The 19041-nt window shown below is 44.2% G+C and overlaps 1 protein-coding gene across 1 annotated transcript in view; it reads right to left on the bottom strand.

The window, feature by feature from the left end:
* Positions 1 to 19041, bottom strand: part of kcnh3 (potassium voltage-gated channel, subfamily H (eag-related), member 3) — a 64171-nt gene that overhangs the window by 15865 nt on the left and 29265 nt on the right. Inside the window, exons 2-7 of the mRNA XM_029530110.1 lie at positions 8289 to 8522; positions 5787 to 5921; positions 2976 to 3115; positions 1551 to 1827; positions 612 to 769; positions 170 to 371 (exon numbers count right to left, since the gene is read on the bottom strand). Coding sequence (XP_029385970.1) covers positions 170 to 371; positions 612 to 769; positions 1551 to 1827; positions 2976 to 3115; positions 5787 to 5921; positions 8289 to 8522 — 1146 coding nt within the window. The remainder of the gene's footprint in view (positions 1 to 169; positions 372 to 611; positions 770 to 1550; positions 1828 to 2975; positions 3116 to 5786; positions 5922 to 8288; positions 8523 to 19041) is intronic.

Raw genomic sequence — 19041 nt, 5'->3', positions numbered from 1 at the left:
ACAACAAGTGAACGTTATTAAAGTGGATTCACTGATTGAGGTCTGTACAGTACAGCTGTGTGCTTTTGAGCTCGTTAGTAACACAGCATCATATTTTATCAGGTAAAATGCACTGAGTGTATATTTCCGTACAGTAAATACAGCAGGTGAATAAACTTCCAGCACTGACCGATGTCCCAGGATCCCGGACTTTCGATCTCCCTGCGGCCGATGAAGTACCAGACGCAGGCCATCCAGTGGGCCAGCAGGGCGAACATGGACATGAGCAGAGTCAGGACCACGGCGCTGTACTGGGAGTAACGCTCCAGCTTCTGGAGCAGCCGCAGTAACCGCAGCAGCCGGACCGTCTTCAGCAGGTGGACCCCAAAGTACTGCAAAGACAGACCCCACATCCGTTCATATATATATATATATATATATATATACATAATTAATAATAATTAATTGGACACACTTTCCCATTCATTTGAATGAGAAGGTGTGTCCAAACTTTTGGCCTGCACTGTATATATATATATAAAATGGGGGAACAACAAAAACAAAACAACCACTTTTATCTTTGATAATGCAAACACACAAATGTGCAGACAGCAGGACGAGAGGTGACTCACCACACTGACGTTGAAAGCATATAGCAGGTCAAAGGGCAGGGCGGCAATGAGATCGACAAAGAGCCAGGTGGTGACGTAGTGAACGCAGATGGAGCGGGCATCGTACACAACCTGACCCGACGTGCTCACAAAAGTGGTTCGAAAGTTCAGCAAAATGTCTGCAGAGGATCACAACAACAGTAGAAGCCGACAGCAGGAGTTACACGGGAACGAGTAACACGCAGAGCAACGGATATTCAACAAGTCACACACAAGTCGAAGAAAACAAATTCAAAAACAATTCAACGGGTAAACACTTCCTTTTCAATTCAAAACGACTATCAGCTCTGAGTCTTTTCAAAAATGGTTCACATCCGCCTTACTAAATGATGATGGAGACGCCAGTTTGCTCGTTAAAACCAGCTCGACCCTCCAAGTTAAACCACTACGGGACATTTGGGGTCTTAAAAAGAGTCTTAATGAGTGAAGTGAATTTGTGGAGAGCAGACCTGAAGCCTGAGAGCACATTCGGATCCACTGAAAGTTAAATGAGGGAACGTATTGATAAAGGCCGGGCCTATTAGTTCTAACAAATGAGATATCGACTGACAGCAGTCGCCTGCTTCGCTGCGTGTTTGTCATATAATTTCATTGTAGAAGTTTATCGACGGTCGGCTCTTTTCCATTAAGGCAAATTGTCCTTCAAGAAGTGCTCGTGCAAGTTTCCTACGGCTAAATGGACAGAAGCGTTCCCGAGGAAATGAGTTAGCAATGGGACATAATGGTGATCAGTGAATGGCTCATATCCTTTCACTGCTGCTGATGTGCTCATTAAAAAGTTCAAGCAAACTTCTCCTGCAGCTGACGAGCTGAAGTGTCACCGAGCGATGGAGGAATCACCGTGACCAGCTGCTGACTCTTTTTCTCATGCTGCTGGAAACAAACACTTTCTCCTCTCACCTAAAATAAACAGGATCTCTACGAGGATGTCGCTGACGCTGGGCGGGCTTCGAGGGGCCGAGCTGCCGCCGCCGCCGCCGCTGCTGCCTTCGTCCCGCCCTCCCACCACCGTGAAACAAACGTTATAGGGCACGGTGACGGCCACGTAGAAGGTCGCCAGCAGGATGAGCCAATCCCAGCCGGCCTTGAAGGTGCCGTAGTGGAGGAGGATGAAGCGAGACTTCTGTATGGCTGCTACTTTGTACTCTGGAATCGGAGGCTTCTCCCCGAACATGTTCTGTGTTCACAGAGAGAGAGAGAGAGATTCTTAGTGTTCACTTTTATATTCCAGCCTTTTCACGCTCAGCTGAATTTAGAGAGTCTTCCAGCGCAGACATAAAATCTGTGTCATCCACAATGGATGTGTTTCACCAACTATGAGGTTGCTTTTGAAGACGTTAGAACTTCTCCAGCCTTGATGTCCATCAGGAAATATGTTTGTGGTTTTAAGAGAACAACAGCCAGCTCACACTGACTTATTCAAACACAATGAAACTGATATTCACTCTCTCTGTATTAAAAGAGTCCAGATTTGATCTCTGCAGTAATCGTGTTCCCTGCTGGAGGACACTGAGTTATCACCGAGGTCAACTTGTGCAGTGTTTGCCTAAAAGGAACTAAATTTAACAGAGAATGAGGACAAACGAGCTGCTTATTTAAGAGGTTAAACTGCACTGCATTATGGTGTTCTTCAGCCAATCAGAAAATTCTGAATCAAAAAATGTTCCCATTTTTGCAAATGAAAACTGAAACAACAAAAATACATTAACATCTCTAAACACACACGCTCCCTCAGAAAATCTGATCAGAGATCAGGCTGTTCTTTTAGCCCAAAGTCAGAGAGAAGTGAGTCGACCTTCACACCATCTGTCGGGATGTGCTGCCCACTGAACCGCAGCAGGCCGACATAGTGATGACACAAACGCCACAGCGGCGGGCTGCAGTGACCGTCGCCTCATCACGACCCTTCAGGGCTCGGTGGGGCGTTCGTTGTTTCACACGACAACGAAAACTGACAGATCCGACTGCTCTGTGGAACGCAACTTGGGAAACAATTAAAAAACAAGTTCTGAAATAAATTTTCATTTGATCTGGATGAAAAGGTCTCTGAAGAATCTACAAATGTCTTCAGAACAGATTGTTTGTTGGTGAACTACCTCAAAGTTTGTTTTTTGTTTTTTTTTGTGCCAAATTTATCCGTCATAAAAACATCCCCACCTCTGTGGTTTGAATCTAATCATCACTGCAAAAGTCTCCAAAGTAAAAAAAAATTGAATGTGATGCACCAACTGGGGCTGTTCTGGCTGCAGAGCATCTTCTGGAAACCAAACAATGTTTTGCTGCAAACAACTGCACAAAGTTTGAAAAGAAAAAAGAGAGACTCACATTGTTGATCTTGAGCTTGCTCTTGTCCTGTTTCTGCAGATGTCCAGACAGGTGATAGAGCACAGCTCTGCTGCGGCGCCGGTTGGCGTTGAAACCGGGAGGGCGGGTCACCTGATGCACCTCCAGACCGGTCTCCTCGTCTGTGGAGGAGACGGACACGATCCAGCGTTCTTAAACTGTCATTGTGTTGATGTGTGCTTCATTTGCAGCTGTAGCTCAGACAGGGATCTTTCACCTCATTAAAAATCAAGTCTGACCAAGTTCAGGGCTCAGTGAAGAAACTGATCGTATCAGATGAGTAAAAGTCTTCCTCTTTGTTGGAAGCTTTCAGAGCCAAACTCTGTTGTTGCAGCTGCTTCGTGTAAATATTTGATATGATATTGACTTTCTGTCTGTCTTTCTGGCTCTTTATTGACTAAAACTGTTCCTAAGGTAGAAGTCGATGAGCTCCTTCAGTTAATCTCTCATGCCATCTCCTTTGTGCGATGCTTTTTATGATCCAGTAAGAAATGATCAGATCAGGGCAGCTGAAGATGTTCCCGCCTCTGTCCAGGACAACATAACATGCTCGACCAACTCTCTGCAACCAAGCTGTTTTCCCTTTCAGCAAATTCTGTTAGTTCTTCTTATCAGGAGATGCACAGCAGCTGCATGGAAAGTCACGTCTGTTATTACACAACATCATCAGATCATGCAGACGTCGCAGGAATGATTTATATGTTGGACTGAGGTGGAAATGGACCCAGCAACAACATGATGACAAACGAGTGTGTGTCGGTTCCCAGATAAATGAGCTGTGGATGAATATTAACACACGCTGATCCAACATCGCAGGAAGCCGCTGGGGCTTCTGGGTCGTCGGCGCAGCTCGAGCATTTTGCTTTTCTACCTTTAATTGAGGACCTGCCCGTGCTGTTGCAGACTTGGGCGGCGGGGTGATGTACAGAGATTTGTGCCGCTCATGCTGTGACTGCTGATAGTTTTCTGAACATACAGTGAGTTCTCTGGGGAAGCCTGTGTGCTGGTGGGAGAGAGGGCCGGCTGTACATGTTCAATTATTCACCCAGTTAATCAACACAATGTGTGTGAACGTGCTGCAGTGCACATCAGTGCAGATCTTTGTATATTGAGTGCAATTAATCAGTCACAGACTCCCTCTTTGATTTGAGAGCGTTCCAGGCCTCGCCCTCGCTCACTTTTCGTGCCGTACGTCACGTCACACTGAGCTAAACTCAGCTTTTGTTTTGTACTTATTCTTCAGGTTTTTCCATCTTTACATCAGGTGCTTGTACTAACTAAGTCAGAGCGTAAGCTGTGGTCATCTCACAGTGAAGAATCAGAAAATGGAAAACATTAAAAGCCTCTTTTGGTGTGGCTGGAGTGTATGAAAACAGGCTCCAATCATTTCAGCTGTGAAGCAATGAAATATTCAGGCAAATGAACGAGACCCGGCAAGTGGGAGAAAATTGTGTAAGTGGTTTCAAGCAGGTGATAAAAGATTTGAATGTTTCTGAAACCTGTGTTTTCTACGCTCGCAGCATTATGAAATATTGACTGCAGGTTCCCATCAGCACATAAATCAGCTTTGCATGCTGGGAGTTTTGAGAGGGACAAACAGCTGTGGGAAGGAACTTTACGATCGATCAGTAATGTCCAAGAGAGAAAATGTTCTTGGCCGACATATTCAGGTCGGACTAAAATGGCTAAAATATTAAACAGTTATTTTTAGAAGCGTGAGGCCTGAAACAGAAACTTCGTGTTGAACAATCCGCTGCAGCAGAAATCAGAACGATCTGCATTCGTGAGATTCAGTTTTCGTACTTTTGGGGGGTTTCATCTTTATTCTGCTGATGGAGGACGGGCGGCTTCACACCACGGCCTCTCCTGCTGATTTACCTATTTCTGTCTTGGGTTAGGGTTAGGGTTAACACTGTGGTTGTGTTTGGTCAAAATGTTGCTTCTACCTACTGAAACAAAAACCTGACGTTTTTTCATCAGGCTGCGGTTGATGCCAGTTTAGTCTCTGTGAACGCTGACCAGACTGCACTTTCCACAATAAATGATAGAAGACAAAAGCACGAATGAAATAAAGAATTTGGCTCCATCTCTCTCCTTTCCTTCCCGTTCCTATGGCATAAACATAAAATATAACTTAGATTTTTTCTGAATGTCAACAATGTCAGAATGAATGTCAGAAATTGTGCACCCCCCACCTCCCCATCACCCTTCCCTGACTAGCTGAGTCATATCTGACAAGATACTTTCGGTTCACCCGGAGTGTTTTATTAGAGTCAGTCATTAATATCAAACTAATATTCAAATTGACGGACACTTAATCAGCGTGAGATTTACAACACATGAAGCGACACAGGATGGAAAAAAACAAAAAAGATTAACTGATGCATAATTGCTTTTGTTCGACAGGCCTCTCCTGTAACGACAACAGCGGATAAGGTGGCACGATGGCTTCTTCACTGTGAGGAGGATTTATGGTGCTCCTTCAGCTTTCGACTCTTCTGTTGAGTCACGCTTAAAGGCTGAACATCTGAACTTAAAGCTTTTTGGCAGAGCACATCAGAAAGCTGGAGCTGACAGCTGTCAATCAGTGCTTCTGACTGGGTATGGATCATAACTGGAAACTTTCACACCACAGATCCACAAAATGAGCCGTTTCCCCACAATCCAAAAGATTACTTATGATCTTACATCAGCAGCTGTCACACCCATCGCTGTGACTTGTGGGTAATTTCTGGTGCTTTCTGGAAGTGCAGCTGCGTTGTGTATTTGGACATGTTGACTGGATTCACTCACCTGTGTCGGGTCCCTGCTCAGGATCCTGGTCCTTCTTCTTGTCTGTGATGTCTTTATGGGACACGAGGAACAGAACCACTTCCCCCTTTTCATTTTTGATGGGTACGATGTCCAAAAGACACCAGAACTGAGTCCCTGCAGAGAGCAAACACATCCGCCATCATCCTGGTGTCATTTAAAACTCAGTCCAGCTCATTGGTTGTTGATGTTGTTGTTTGTTCGTTGGCTCATCACTGGCTGAAACTGTGTTAGCAACAATGCTAACTAACTTCCTGTTTGAGTGAAATAAATTTTTCTTTTTTTAAAACTGGCAGCTCATTAATTCTTATTCAATACGAACTCTTCAGGTTTATTAAGCCCCGCCCCCAGCGACACATTTTGACAGGATTGGCTGCTGAGGTTTGTGGCGTCACTGAATATTGATAATTTTACTCATCGTGTCTGTATTTTAGAAAACTAACAAGCTCACACACCTGATCGTCATCAGTGGAGTTCTTTAATACTTTTCTTAATTTGCAAAAACCTCAACAATGTTTGACTTTGTCTCTCTCTTTTTTTTTTTTTAAGGCTGAGTGAGTTTCTGTTTTTAGCAAACGTGACCCGACCTGAATGAACTTTGGTCAGAGATTATCTTTAGCTCCAGAACTGACGCACTTTGAACTTTGAGGAAAGAAGACAATATTAAATAGAGCTGATGTTTTTATGTTGGGCTTTTTTTTTTGATTAGTTTGGAACAGGAGAAATGCCAAACTGTTGACATCCTTTAATTCTGCTTATTAAACTAAACAGGCCCCCCCCGGCTGCTCCATTGAGGCATGAAATCAGACTAAAATGAACTGTTTTGGCTTTCTCTTACTGACCTGTAATCTCTGACTCGTGTGCTGTGTTGGGTAAAGTACATACCGTTTCCTGCAAATAATCATGCTGCGGAGGATCATCTTTGAATGAATAAAACCATCAGCCATATTGTGGCTGGATTTGTCCCCGTTTGACTGGAACACGACGGTAAACGATAGCAGTTAAAGCAGGGTGTTGTTTTTCTGTGAGTCAGGATGAAAGGCTCATGAATATGGTTATCACCGAGCTTTATTCTGCTGAAGCAGCATACAATGCAATTACAGTTATTTATTCACTTAATAAATCTAAAATAAAGGTGAAAGGTTTCTAAGATCGTCTCAGTTTGTAGGTGAAGGTGAAGAAATGCTGGTGTTATTTTTATGTATTCGTGTTTTATATTTGCCCTGAAAATGACTGTACATTCACACACGATGAAAACCTTATTACACCACACATAAACTGCTTTTTCTCACTTTAATGTCCACACATTAGTCAGAGCTTCAGATTTTTGTGCCTTTCCTGTCATCCTTGTGTATTTATCGGCAGGAAAACAGATTGATTTGTGCATTAATATGAGAATGCAGCTGAATGGCTCTATAATGTGAGTGCCGGGAGGATAAAACTCTGTGAGAGGGGCGCGCTCTGCTGATCTGAGTGACGGGATGGGATATGAATGTCTTCATTCTTTTCTTGGCTCCCACAGAGACCTGTAAAATGCTAATGCAGGGCTCACGGAGAGCTGATAAAAGCATGAAACAATTGTAATTTGTGCGTATTTGTGTTGTAGGTCTTTGTACGAGTTTATATCTCAGAGCAGCAGACGTGTGCCGACTGAACCTTCACCTCCTCACTCCTCTTCGCTTTCAGCCCTAATTATTAATGATAATTATCAAAGCTGTGATTTCTTTTCTTTCACAGTTCTTCATCAACAGTTTTCATTTTCCTGCTTCTGTCTCACTGTGCCTCGTTTCGTTCTTCCGCTCAGACCAGCTAAACCAAGTGTGGACTGCCCTCATCTGACGCTGCTCATATGAAATAATCATTTGTGTTGACTTTGGTGAAGCAGCCGTTGTTAAAGTAAAGCTGTCATGTTTGCACATAAATGGCCTGTGGAGTTCTTTGACACTGGTGGCTGTTTGGTTTATGATGTTCAGCCTGAAGTATGCTCTTCGTTTACTCTGTAAAAATAAAGTCAGTCTGGACATTTGGCTCTTTTCATTACTTTATGTATTCAGGGAGGTTTTGCTGAGAGCTGCTGTCGGAGAAAACTTTAAATTACAACTTTTTACTGCACTTTTTGAAATCTTTGGTGGATTCCACTTCAGACTGTCTGATTTTAGCTGCAGGTATTGTTGTTAAAAATGTCTTTTTGTTTCATGATGATTTCATGATTTATTATGACTATACAAATAAAACTGAACTGAATCTGCTGCCTTTTTACAGCAGTGGACGCCGAATGATAAAAGATAAAGCAGCAACAGTCTTTTTAAAACCAGGAGCACTGATCCAGATCTGCAGAGTCCTGCAGGGATGATTTGTTGATGTTAGCACCGCCCTGAGTCCCTGATTTCTGCTTTTTTAGATGACTGCAGGTAATAAACTCCAGTGACGGTTCTGTGTTTTTATGTGATTTCTTCTCTTACAGCAGAATGTGTTGCTTCTCACCTTCCTTCTTGTAAAAGACCAGCTCGGTCTTGAACTCCCTCCTCTCATCCAGGGCTCCTTGGATCTGAGCCGTCAGCCGGTCGCTCGTGTCCGGCCCGTACAGGAAGTGACACGCGCAGCTCTTCTGCATGAGCTCGGCGCGGGCGTAGCCGGTGAGCTCGCAGAACCCGTCAGAGCAGTAGACGATGGGATAGAGCGACTGGACCTGGGCGTTCCCCAGAACAAAGTTACTGTCTGGAAAGAAAGAGAGACGAGAGTTTGGTGACCGTGTGGAAGAAAACGTTCACTTCCTCTGTCTTTTACTTTCACAAAATGCTGCATTCCAGCCAAGACTGAACCTCCGAGGACAAAACTGCACAAGACTTCAAAGGAGGTTTTCAGTCTGCACAGCGTCGCAGCAGGAATCAGCAGCAGAGTTCATCTGCATCCAAAGATAAACCGACACACACAAAAGCAGCTCCGCCAACAGAGAGGAGACAGAAGTGAAACTCTCAGACAAAGAATCGATCGTGTGATGTGAACACCGTCAAAGATCCTTCACAAAACCTTGTGAGGTTTCGGTAATCGATGCAGCCAAATGCACATCTGCCCCCACCCCCCCCCCCCCCCACACACACACACCAGCCTGATGTTCCTGCTTTGCAAACACAGCTCTCAGGCATTTGATCAGCGATCAGCAGAAGATAAATATGGTTATATCTGTCTGTGTGTGTGCAGATACAAAGTGGAAAATTTAGCCAGCACATACTCAGTTAATGGCCCGGGCCTGCTGATGGGTGAGCAGTCTAAAATGGACTATTTATTACTCTGTTCTTTGGCATTCTCAATGATTCATCAATTCCCAGAGCCCTGGAGACCGGCATTAAACATTTTATGTTCTAACTAAGATGTGTGTGACATTTTCAAAATGAAGCAGTGAGACAAAGAACGTGTCAGATTGGTGAGAAAGGAGCACGAGGAGATGTCAACATGGTTTTAATCTGATTATCAGATGAAGCCCCGTTAGCTGTTTGCTTCCCTGATGTCATCATGCTGCTGAGCCACGTTAATTAATATAAAACGTAATGTTAGCTATCAAACACCTTCATCTCACTTTCATTGTTGTAGTTGCTGTTTTTTTTTTTTTTTTTTTACTTATAATTGGAAGGAACAGATGGTTCTGTCATGCATTATTTTTCCAACTGTCACCAAACAAAGAATACATTAATCAGCCTTTCCCAGCCTCTCAGGATCAGCCCTATCCTGCACTGATCCCTCCAGGAGGGCAGTCACTGTAAGTCACTGTGTCTTTATTTATTCCACTTTTCACCCATCTAAACATCATTTTAATTACATCCAATAAATATTCGGGTTTTGCAGTTTTAATATAAAAAGTCAACTTCCAATGAGACGTTAACAAATGTTAGACGGTTGCCTGCAGTTAGAAATATTAATGAATCATTATTTGAATCCATTCAGGCTGCAGTTTTTAATGTGAATATGTATTTTATTGATCCAGATGTCCTGCAGCTGTTTTCCACAGAATAAGACAAATTGTCTTGCAGGATGATCGCTTCTATGAAAGGTTTAACAACCGACCTCTACAGTGATTTTATTACTGATTATTAAAAAGCATAAATAGAGGAGCTGCAGGTTTGATCTTCAGTTCATCTGGGTTCAACAGTCTGCATGATAATCTGCAAATTGTTAAAATATTGCATGCACCCCCCCCCCTCCGGTAAATTAGCATTTTATAGCCCCAGTTGTGTGACAGTGTGTTCAACAATTTCAGCAGAGCTCTCTCTTCCTTTGTGACAGCCTCTTCAGCTTTTGCTGTCAGGCTGCGTCGGGTACTTTCAGGCCGAGATGTGAGCAGAGAGAAAAGAAAACAGCAGCACGGTTGTTGTGTTCAAAAGAAACAACACAACAAGACAGAGTGAAACAGTATTTAAGGATTTCTATATTTGTATAGAACTTCTGAATACAAGTAATACAAAGTGCTGCAAACCAGCAAATATAAGACCGAAAGAATCAAAGTGCACTGACTGAGGCGGATCTCTCTGGTTGTTGTGTCGTGGCCTCCAGGTGGGATTAAAGTTCAGAAATATAAAGAGAGTCCAGCTGCAGCGGGAGGGAAAAAAGCAACAGGTACATTTCTACACCGCTGAAGTTAAAGGTTGTATTTCTGAAGGGATAAACCAACCTGAGCCTGCCGGTGGGGAAAGAAAAGCTATGATTCTAACAATAACAAAGACAAAGTCCTGCTCTTTGCTTTATTGGGAATTATTGGATCAATTTTCCACTGAAATGTGACAGTGAGTCACTTGTTTAATTTGTAATTTGTGGTAGATGTATCTGTTTTATGGGTTTAATGTAAAAGGACAAAGGTAACTACAGCAGTCAGAACTGAACTGGAACTGAGTCAGAAACACGCAAAACGTTCAGCTCTCCTCAGCAGCTGACTCACTCACATCATCTGACGTCACAGAAACTTCAACTCAGCCGACTCGAACACAATAATGCAGTCAGAGGCGGGGTTATAAAGAAAAGATTTATGGGCTATATATCTATAAATTATACATTTCACACCTTTAAAACTCAATATTTTCATCTTGTTGGTGAAATAAAATCCTTTTATCCTGAGCAGCATGTGTAGCTACTGTAATATAACCCAATAAAACAGCCACTCGAACCAAAAACTGCGTGTACCAACTGAAGTGCAGCCTGAGGCCGTGACGGGACATTAACGTGTTCTCCAGAGTCTCCAATCTCATCAGCCTGTCAGCAGAGTGATTCTTTCTCTGGGCAGGCCGAGGCCAAACAGCGCTGAACGCCTCTGTGTGCTGGTTGGAACCCCGAAGACACATTTCTCCTCCTCAACTTTTCTGGAGCTCAAATCGAGTCCAGGGGAAACGATGTGGATCCTGGACCACAAAGTGGGACCGTGTGTGTGTGTGTGTGTGTGGCTCCGCTGCCCAACAGAACCTACATCAGGATGGTGTGTGTGTGTCAACACTCCCACCAATCCACCATCCTCTTCACATCTACAGCAGCAAGTCAGAATGACAGCAGACACCAAGAAAGCTGAATTTCACATTTATGTAACTTTATACAATATTCGCATATGAGAAGGAACTTTCTTTGTAACTGAAGATATATAACATTTGACTTTTATTTTGAAGTTTTGCTTTCCATAAGATAAATAAAGGAGCGAAAAACAGCTTAGTGTAGTTTTACATTTGCGTTTAAACCCATCACTCGATTGTCAACTGCACACAGCGCTGCATTAATGCCAGTTAAGAAAACATCTGTGCATCATTATTTCAGTGAAGACGGCGCCATTATGCGTAACACATCACTGCTGTTCAAGCACAAGGAAACGTTCTGAGTGTCAGAACTGACAGTTTGGTCGGCGTGTGGCTCGTTCTGCTGGTCTGCGGCCTGAAGCCAGACCTGATCGATCAGACTCCACACAGCCATAAACACACACACTGCAGTGACACTTCACTCACAAGCTGCCTCATTTCAAGCCCATTCCGAGTACACCCTGACCTTTGACCTCCTCTTTCTGCCACATCACATGGCCTGGTGTGAATCCAGCCTCCTGTGGAGTCAGAACTGTTACTGTCTGTATGTTCATAAGCTCTCCGTGTCCGCTCCGCTGACATCTTTCAATATTTTTCCCCAGAAAAGTGATCGCTGTTTCTGAGGCGTTTAGAAAGCCGAGCTAACACTTCCTCAGTGGCCTGCTCTTCTACAATCAGTGACAAATGAACATCCCTGAAGTCAGGTGGTGTCCCAGTTTATGACAGCTTCATCCTCATCTGGGACAAGATCACAAAAAGCTCCTGGTTCCTCGACTGCCTGAACTGTCACAGCGAATGAGCGGGTAAATACTCTCTCTGCTGTTTCCTTCAAGTTTTTATTCTTCTGCTGTCAAGCACATTTCAAATGCCTCAACGTCTGCGCACTGCACAAGAAAAATGTCCTTATTGTATTAAGCAAATACACGTTACTAAGTCTTCAGAGGTGACAATCCTCCTGCAGCACTTCTGAAGCTTCAGCTCTCTAATTTAATGGGCTGTTCACAGAAGCAGAAGACTCAGAGCCTCAGCGGGGAATTTAGGAGACATCACCCCAACAATGGTGGTGACTTCAGGACGCAGAAATGTAAAGTCTGCGGCAGGGACGGGGATGAGGTCCGCCCTGGACAGGTCGACCCTCCGTCACAGGGACAAACAACCTCTTTGCTGCAGTCGAGTTGTAGAGGAACGTAATTCCTGCGAGAAGCTCTGGAGGACACACGTCTTCTCCAAACAGCTCATTTTCTTATTCCTCCGTCACAACACATTTCAGATCGGTTTGGAAAAAGACTGCACGAGGAGCAAAATGAAAAACGGAGCGTGAAACATCTCTCCGTTTTACTCTTTGGGGCATTTAGCAGAGGAGAGTGGCCTCTGTTAATTATGTACACGCTGATTTTTGCAAAGCTAATGATTCATTTCCACGGGGTGTTAGATTGTGATGGATGGTGTGTGTTTGTGCTGAAGCAGAAGCAAACAGATCCACCCTGCCTGAGGCCACAGCAGCTCCACGGCCTTGATGAATTATCCAACACACCAGACGGGCAGTGTGTGTTATATATCTGTGATGTGTGTGTTTGTGTGTATGTTGGGGAGGTGCCTGTTATTGGATTATCAGACTTTACCAGCCAAGATGTGCGTGGATCATAAAAGCTGAGTTCAAACTGGAAGACCTTCGAATCATCTCACTGACACAGCCACCACGACCCGATCGTCCAATCAGATCATTTAAAGAAAACAGCAACAACAACAACAAGATGGCCGCAGGACAAATCGCTCCGGGTCATAAACTGATGGGCGATGTCACTGAGGGTCAACTCTTCTGCAACACAAACCTGTCTGGAGGTAAACATAAACAAAACAAAAACAGGAGTGTTAACGAAGCCAAAGGGGTCCAACTTTTTCAAAAACTTCAGGGAAAAAGAATCGGAGCTGAGCTGGAAGCCGCACAAAGATGCAACAAATTCACTAAATAGTCTGCCAAGTTATCAGAGAAAGAAGAATTCTTCTTATTTATTCTTCTCAGCATCTGAGGGGAAAAAAAACTGAAGCTTTAAAAAAATAAATCTCCAACCATCAAAGGTTGTGTGTATGTGTGTGGAATAGCAAAATTAGTGCTTGGCAGTTTGTGATGTGTTCAGGCAACACAACAGGAGAGAGACAGACGGGAAGACAGAGAGAAACACCGGAGGAGACGTCCAGATGAATATCAGAGCAGACAAATGACCCCACATGGGGCAGAAGGCTCAAACTGCATGGATAATGGGGGCAGTTAGCGTTCAGCTGTTAGAACTATCATAAAGACTGTAGATGATCTGTCCGATCGATACGGTAACACTTCACAAAACGGACACAGATGCCTTCGACCGCTCGGAAAGCTTCAAAGTGAACTTAACCTCAAATGCCTCCTGTCCAAATTTTAAAAGTAGTAGGAGGAGTCGTGGAGGAAAACGCTTCTCTTCCATCATTGGTTCCCAACCTGTGGGCCGTGACCTGCTGCTGGACCACAAAGGTATCGCAAGCGGGTCGCAAATCTCAACAAATAAAACTAGCTTTGTGGTCACGGCGGTTTGATTCCTGGCTGACTGCGTGTCTCTGTCTCATTTCTTGTCAAGATCTTTTTCAGTCCGTCACATCTTAAAGCATTAAAAGCAAAGACACATATCAGGTGAATTCAAAAGTCACCGAGCTCAGCGAACAGGAAAAAGGACGACGGTAAACACAACGGCCTGAACCCGTTTCATGTCGTCAGGTGCTGAACGCCTCGGGGGGTCCGGAGGTCCAGTCCTTCAGTCAGATATTTGTTGGAGGCTTCTGCTGGAGGTCGCCACTAAATCTGATCAACTCCTCCTCTATTAAAGATGGATCTAATTCTGTTCCCCAGGAGTTTCTTTGAACTGCTGCTGGTCAGTTTTTGAAGATGACCTCTGACCTCTGTGTGGACAACAGGAAGGGTCTCTCTGGGCGCAGTAGTGTATCCACAGTCTGCCCTGCATCATCAGGACTGAAGATGATCTGAAGGTGTGAGAGGCTCAGTGCAGATCAGACGAGTGGCGACACTCGTGTGCTAGAAAAACTCCCCCGCACAGCAAAAACCCTGCAGAATGAGTGAACGCAGCGTCATTTATTCTGACTTCCATACAAAAGCTGGGAATCAGAGAGAGCGAGGGAAGGAGAGGCCTCTAAGGCGGTCACAGTCTGCCAGGTAATCAGGGCTCTTTCAAGGCGCCTTTGAAGGGACCCTGGTGGAAAGTGTCGGGGGGTGTTTGTGTGGGTGTGCACGTACTTCTGCACCCTCTGATGCTAATCCTGCACACTTCGCACGTCGACGCAGATTAAGGAGACATGACGAGCGCCTTGGCTGTTTTTAAAGAATCGCACAGCAAACACGAGGCGGGGTTAATAGCAGGTGTTGGCATTTTAAACTGCAGGTAATGTAACTGTAACAGGAAGAGAGAGGAGCCGTGCATTCTGGGAGAAATATGAGACATGAAGTGATGGATGAAGAGGAGGTGGTGACAAAACAGTAAAGTGAAGCTGATGGCAGGAGATAAAACAGACGAGGCCACTGAAAGTAATTATTAATAATAATAATTTAAGTGTGTCTCATTACATCTGATCCCTGAGCAGAAGGTCGAGACTGAATAACAACAAAACTCAGTTTCCCTCAACAGTCATTCATGTCCATTTGTTGGGACATATTGCTGATTGTAGTTTTCACCAGAGCTTGTTGACAGGAAATGATGAGAAGGAAAGTGAAAAAATGAAAGTGAATATAAAGATAAATACAGAATATTTGATGGTGCCATTTAGAATGACAGGAAATGATGATGAGGGTTTGATTGACAGTCTGCAATAAAAACACGGCAATTTATTTTTACAGCTGTTATAAAAATAACACAAATTGCAGGAAATTGTTGACTGTGTGTCTGAGGTTAAATCACATGACAGCAACAGCAGCACGACCTGCCACCTGAGTGACGATTTCCAAAATAAAGCTATAAAAATGACCAAAATAAATCTGAATGAGTCTGCCTTTTTCAAACCGACTCCAAATAATATGGATGTCAGGGATGCTTTACCAGGCGTCTTGGCCAACATTGTTCCACTGGCATCTTTTCATCTGACTGATAGATGATCTCAGTGGGAGAAAAAAATCCAACTGCAGCACGCAATCCTCGTCCGTAGTCACAAAGGTTTACATCCGTACTTATATCATTCCATCACAAGAACCGCTGACATCCGCTGAGCCTCCTTTCCGTTTGAACAACAAGTCAACGAGATAATAAAGTAAATATCCACTTGTGTTCTGATGCTTCACATTTTCCAGCAACTCAGAGGTGGGCTTTTATTGTGAAAGTGTAACTTTTAAACCCGAAGCAGGGCCACTACAGTGCAGACCAGTGGACCTCCTCGCTGTGTGTTAGAGTCTTTAGTCCCCCTCTGACTGAACTTCAGGTGTTCAAAAAGAGAGAGAGAGAGTGATTTCATCAGATAAGATCAGGTGGTGAACGATAAATTACTCCATCATTTGCTCTGCTGCAGCTTCACCCAGCCGTGTGATTGAGGGGTCGACAGATCAACGCTCTGCATCTGTGTGTGTGTTACTGTGTGTAGCTGGGAGGAGCCGACACCAAAATGAACTCTTTGACCTCCAGCTGAACTCTTCCTAAGGCTCATGGTTGATCTGTGTGCGTGTGAGAGTCATGAATCATGTGCACACACGGCACGTTAAAGCTCTGAGGCCTCCAGGGAGTTAGTCCTCAGAGCTTTAGCACACTGAATCATATTCACCTTTAATTGGCACTTTCTAATTTAAAAATCATCATTTGATGTGGACTCGTCCATGCTGTGGACCGGGATGAGAAACAGCTAGCAGGCTGAAGCTCTCCGGTTTGCTCCCGTCCTCTTCAGTTTTGTCATCATTTCCTAATTATCTGGTGTTTTGCTCTAAATTACACGCGTATTTCCATTAGAGGCAACAGCACTTAAGTGCTCGTTATAAGGGAAGTGGATAAGTGGAGTTTTAATTGCTGCAGTCGTTAGATTTATATATTTATACATAAACAGGAGATCACGTAGCTCACAAAACGACATCATCATCCATGAAAACTTGCCACAGTTGACCGATTCTATTACAGGAAAGAATTCAGCTCAAAGCGTTTCATCTGATAATGGACAATCAGGTCTTAATGATTTGATTGGGGCCACGACTGATACTGATAACTATATCAATGTAAACCTAGATCTGTTTTATAATCAAGAAACAAATGGGATCTACCTTCAGACCAGATGGACCTTTAACAGCCGCCTTTAGACCGTCTAAAGAAATGTGATAAGAAGTAGGATCTTCATAACTAAACCAGTTAAACCAATTTCCTTCATAATGAGCACCAAAGCCTTCTGGGAAGGATCCCAGCACAATAGAGGAAATTAGAAGGAAACCTTCCAAGAAATGAGCTGAATCTGAGAATTCATTTTGTGTAAAGCTGCACACGACCTCGTGGATACGAGTCTGCATGAACACAGTATTCATAAAGTCCACAGAGAGACACATGCATGAGAAGACGGTCCGCTGAGGCCAGAGGCCGTCACAGGAGCTGAAATAGAATCCTGAATATGCTGCTGTCGGAGCCCAGCGTGTGTGTGTGACCGGCTGCAGAAAGTTATTATTCTGTTCATTTAACAGAACATGACACAAAGCTGAGAGTCGCTTCAGCCATAATCGTCCAATCAGCGTGGACCTTCAGGGCGTCTCATCAGCAGCCTCTTTGTGTGCAGAACTAAAACTCACACTGAGGCGACAACACGGGCCCCCAAAAAGTTCAGAAAACAGCACAACCAAACACACAAACTTCTAGGGAGAAAGTGATGAAAAAGGCTGAAGGAAGAGCACAAAAAGCTGAAATGACTTTTTCTCCTTTGTGTTCAGCAGCCCTAAATCTGTGTGCTGTGACGTTGTTTGTGTGGAGCCCTCAGTCTCCAGCCGATGAAACGCTGTTATATTCTGTTCAGTTAATCTGAAAACCGGCTCTTTTAGTTGTTTTTTGCGTTTATGTTCAGTTAAAAGCTGGAAAACGTGAAATATGTTTTCTCCACCAGAGAACTAACTATGAAATAAATGTACAGCCCAACAACGCCGAGCCTGAATATTACCTACACTGTATTATTTTTAGGCTTCGTGAGGAGAAATGGAGCTCTGGGAATGATTGTGGGAATTCTCCGGCTCCGGCTGACAGCTCGGCCACTTGATGTGGCGTTTAATGTTCTGAGGTTCATCTGAGCGTCCGGCATGAGAACACACAAACCAACGGCACTGATGAGAAACACATCAGTTTTGTCAACGCATCGTCAACCCACGTGAGAGTTCCCCGCGGTACACACACAGTGTGTGTGTGTGTGTGTGCGCTCTCTCTGTCAGCAGCTCAGTGTCCCAAAGACACCAGGCAATGTTGCCAGGCGACAGGTACCAATTGTGTTGCGTTTCCGTGGAGACAGTAGGGAGGGTGGGGCTCTGATGAGAAGAACATAGCGTTTTGTAACTCCCACACACACACACACACACACACACACACAGAGAACTACATTACGGTGTTTGAAGTCGTGGAGCCGACTGGTGGCCAATATCTTCTGATATTGTACAGGCTGCCCACGTGAGTGCTCACTGCTGGTATAAGGTGGGGAGGGACACAAACAGACACACAAACACACACACACACACACAGCAAGGATGACTTTAATCTGTAATACATTCTGTGCGTTCACAACTTTTCAGTGGAGACAAACAAGTTTCAAAACAAACTGAGATGCTTCAATCGACCCTCCAGTGAACTCAGCAGAGAGCTGTAACGGGCCGCGTCCCCTTTAAGAGGTAACCTGGATCAATAACTTTACAGAGTGGTTTAGTCCCCGAGGAGCTGGAGGAGACCAAATGCAGAGCTAGACATTACATTTGCGTCATGCAACTCCTGAATAAAACATTTCAGCGCTGTAAAAACATGAAGCGGAGTTGCCATGGTGATGATGTAGGACTAAAAACGTCAACGATTAAAACTGACATCAAAATTGATTTTCACCCATTCATTGACTAATTTAAACTGAAACTACACGGACGTGCGCCTTTAATTTGATTCCTGGAGCTGTCGTGCTGTTTGTGTTATTATTTTGTGGATATTTTGGCACCTCGTTAGCTGCAGAGGAGGAGCCTGAAGTCACTTTGAGCTTTTTCTTCTGGGGTTTATTGCAGCAATAAAATCTGCCTTTTCATCAGTAAACATGGTGACGTAAAAATGGGATCATTTCAAACAAGTTCCATGAACACACTGCAGGAGTCACCATTGATCTTGTTTTTCCAGACGACGGACTAAAGGCCACAGATACAGCAACATGTTAGTGATCACACACAGTCTGCTTTGTGTTCCAGTCCCTCCTTCCTTTTCCACGGCTGAACACAAAATTCAGCCTCACAAAGCTCCTCTCCCGTCTCAGCTCAGGTCCCGGTCCAGGTCTGACCCTCATTAGGAACCTTCACGGGCAGACTTACACAAAAGGTGCAGCCAGGTCAGCGCAGTCTCTTCTGGTCATGCATGAATTTAAACTTCCCGTCAGCGGCTGCATGTTAATGTGGAACAGATCTGAAGTCCGCCTCTACGTTGAAATGTCACTGGATGTCATGCCGCGAAATTAAAACT

This window comes from Echeneis naucrates, chromosome 21 (genome assembly GCF_900963305.1).
Source record: "Echeneis naucrates chromosome 21, fEcheNa1.1, whole genome shotgun sequence".
NCBI classification, from domain to species: Eukaryota; Metazoa; Chordata; class Actinopteri; order Carangiformes; family Echeneidae; genus Echeneis; species Echeneis naucrates.
The sequence above is the reverse complement of the archived record's forward strand: the minus strand, read 5'-3'. Positions and strand labels throughout refer to the sequence as shown.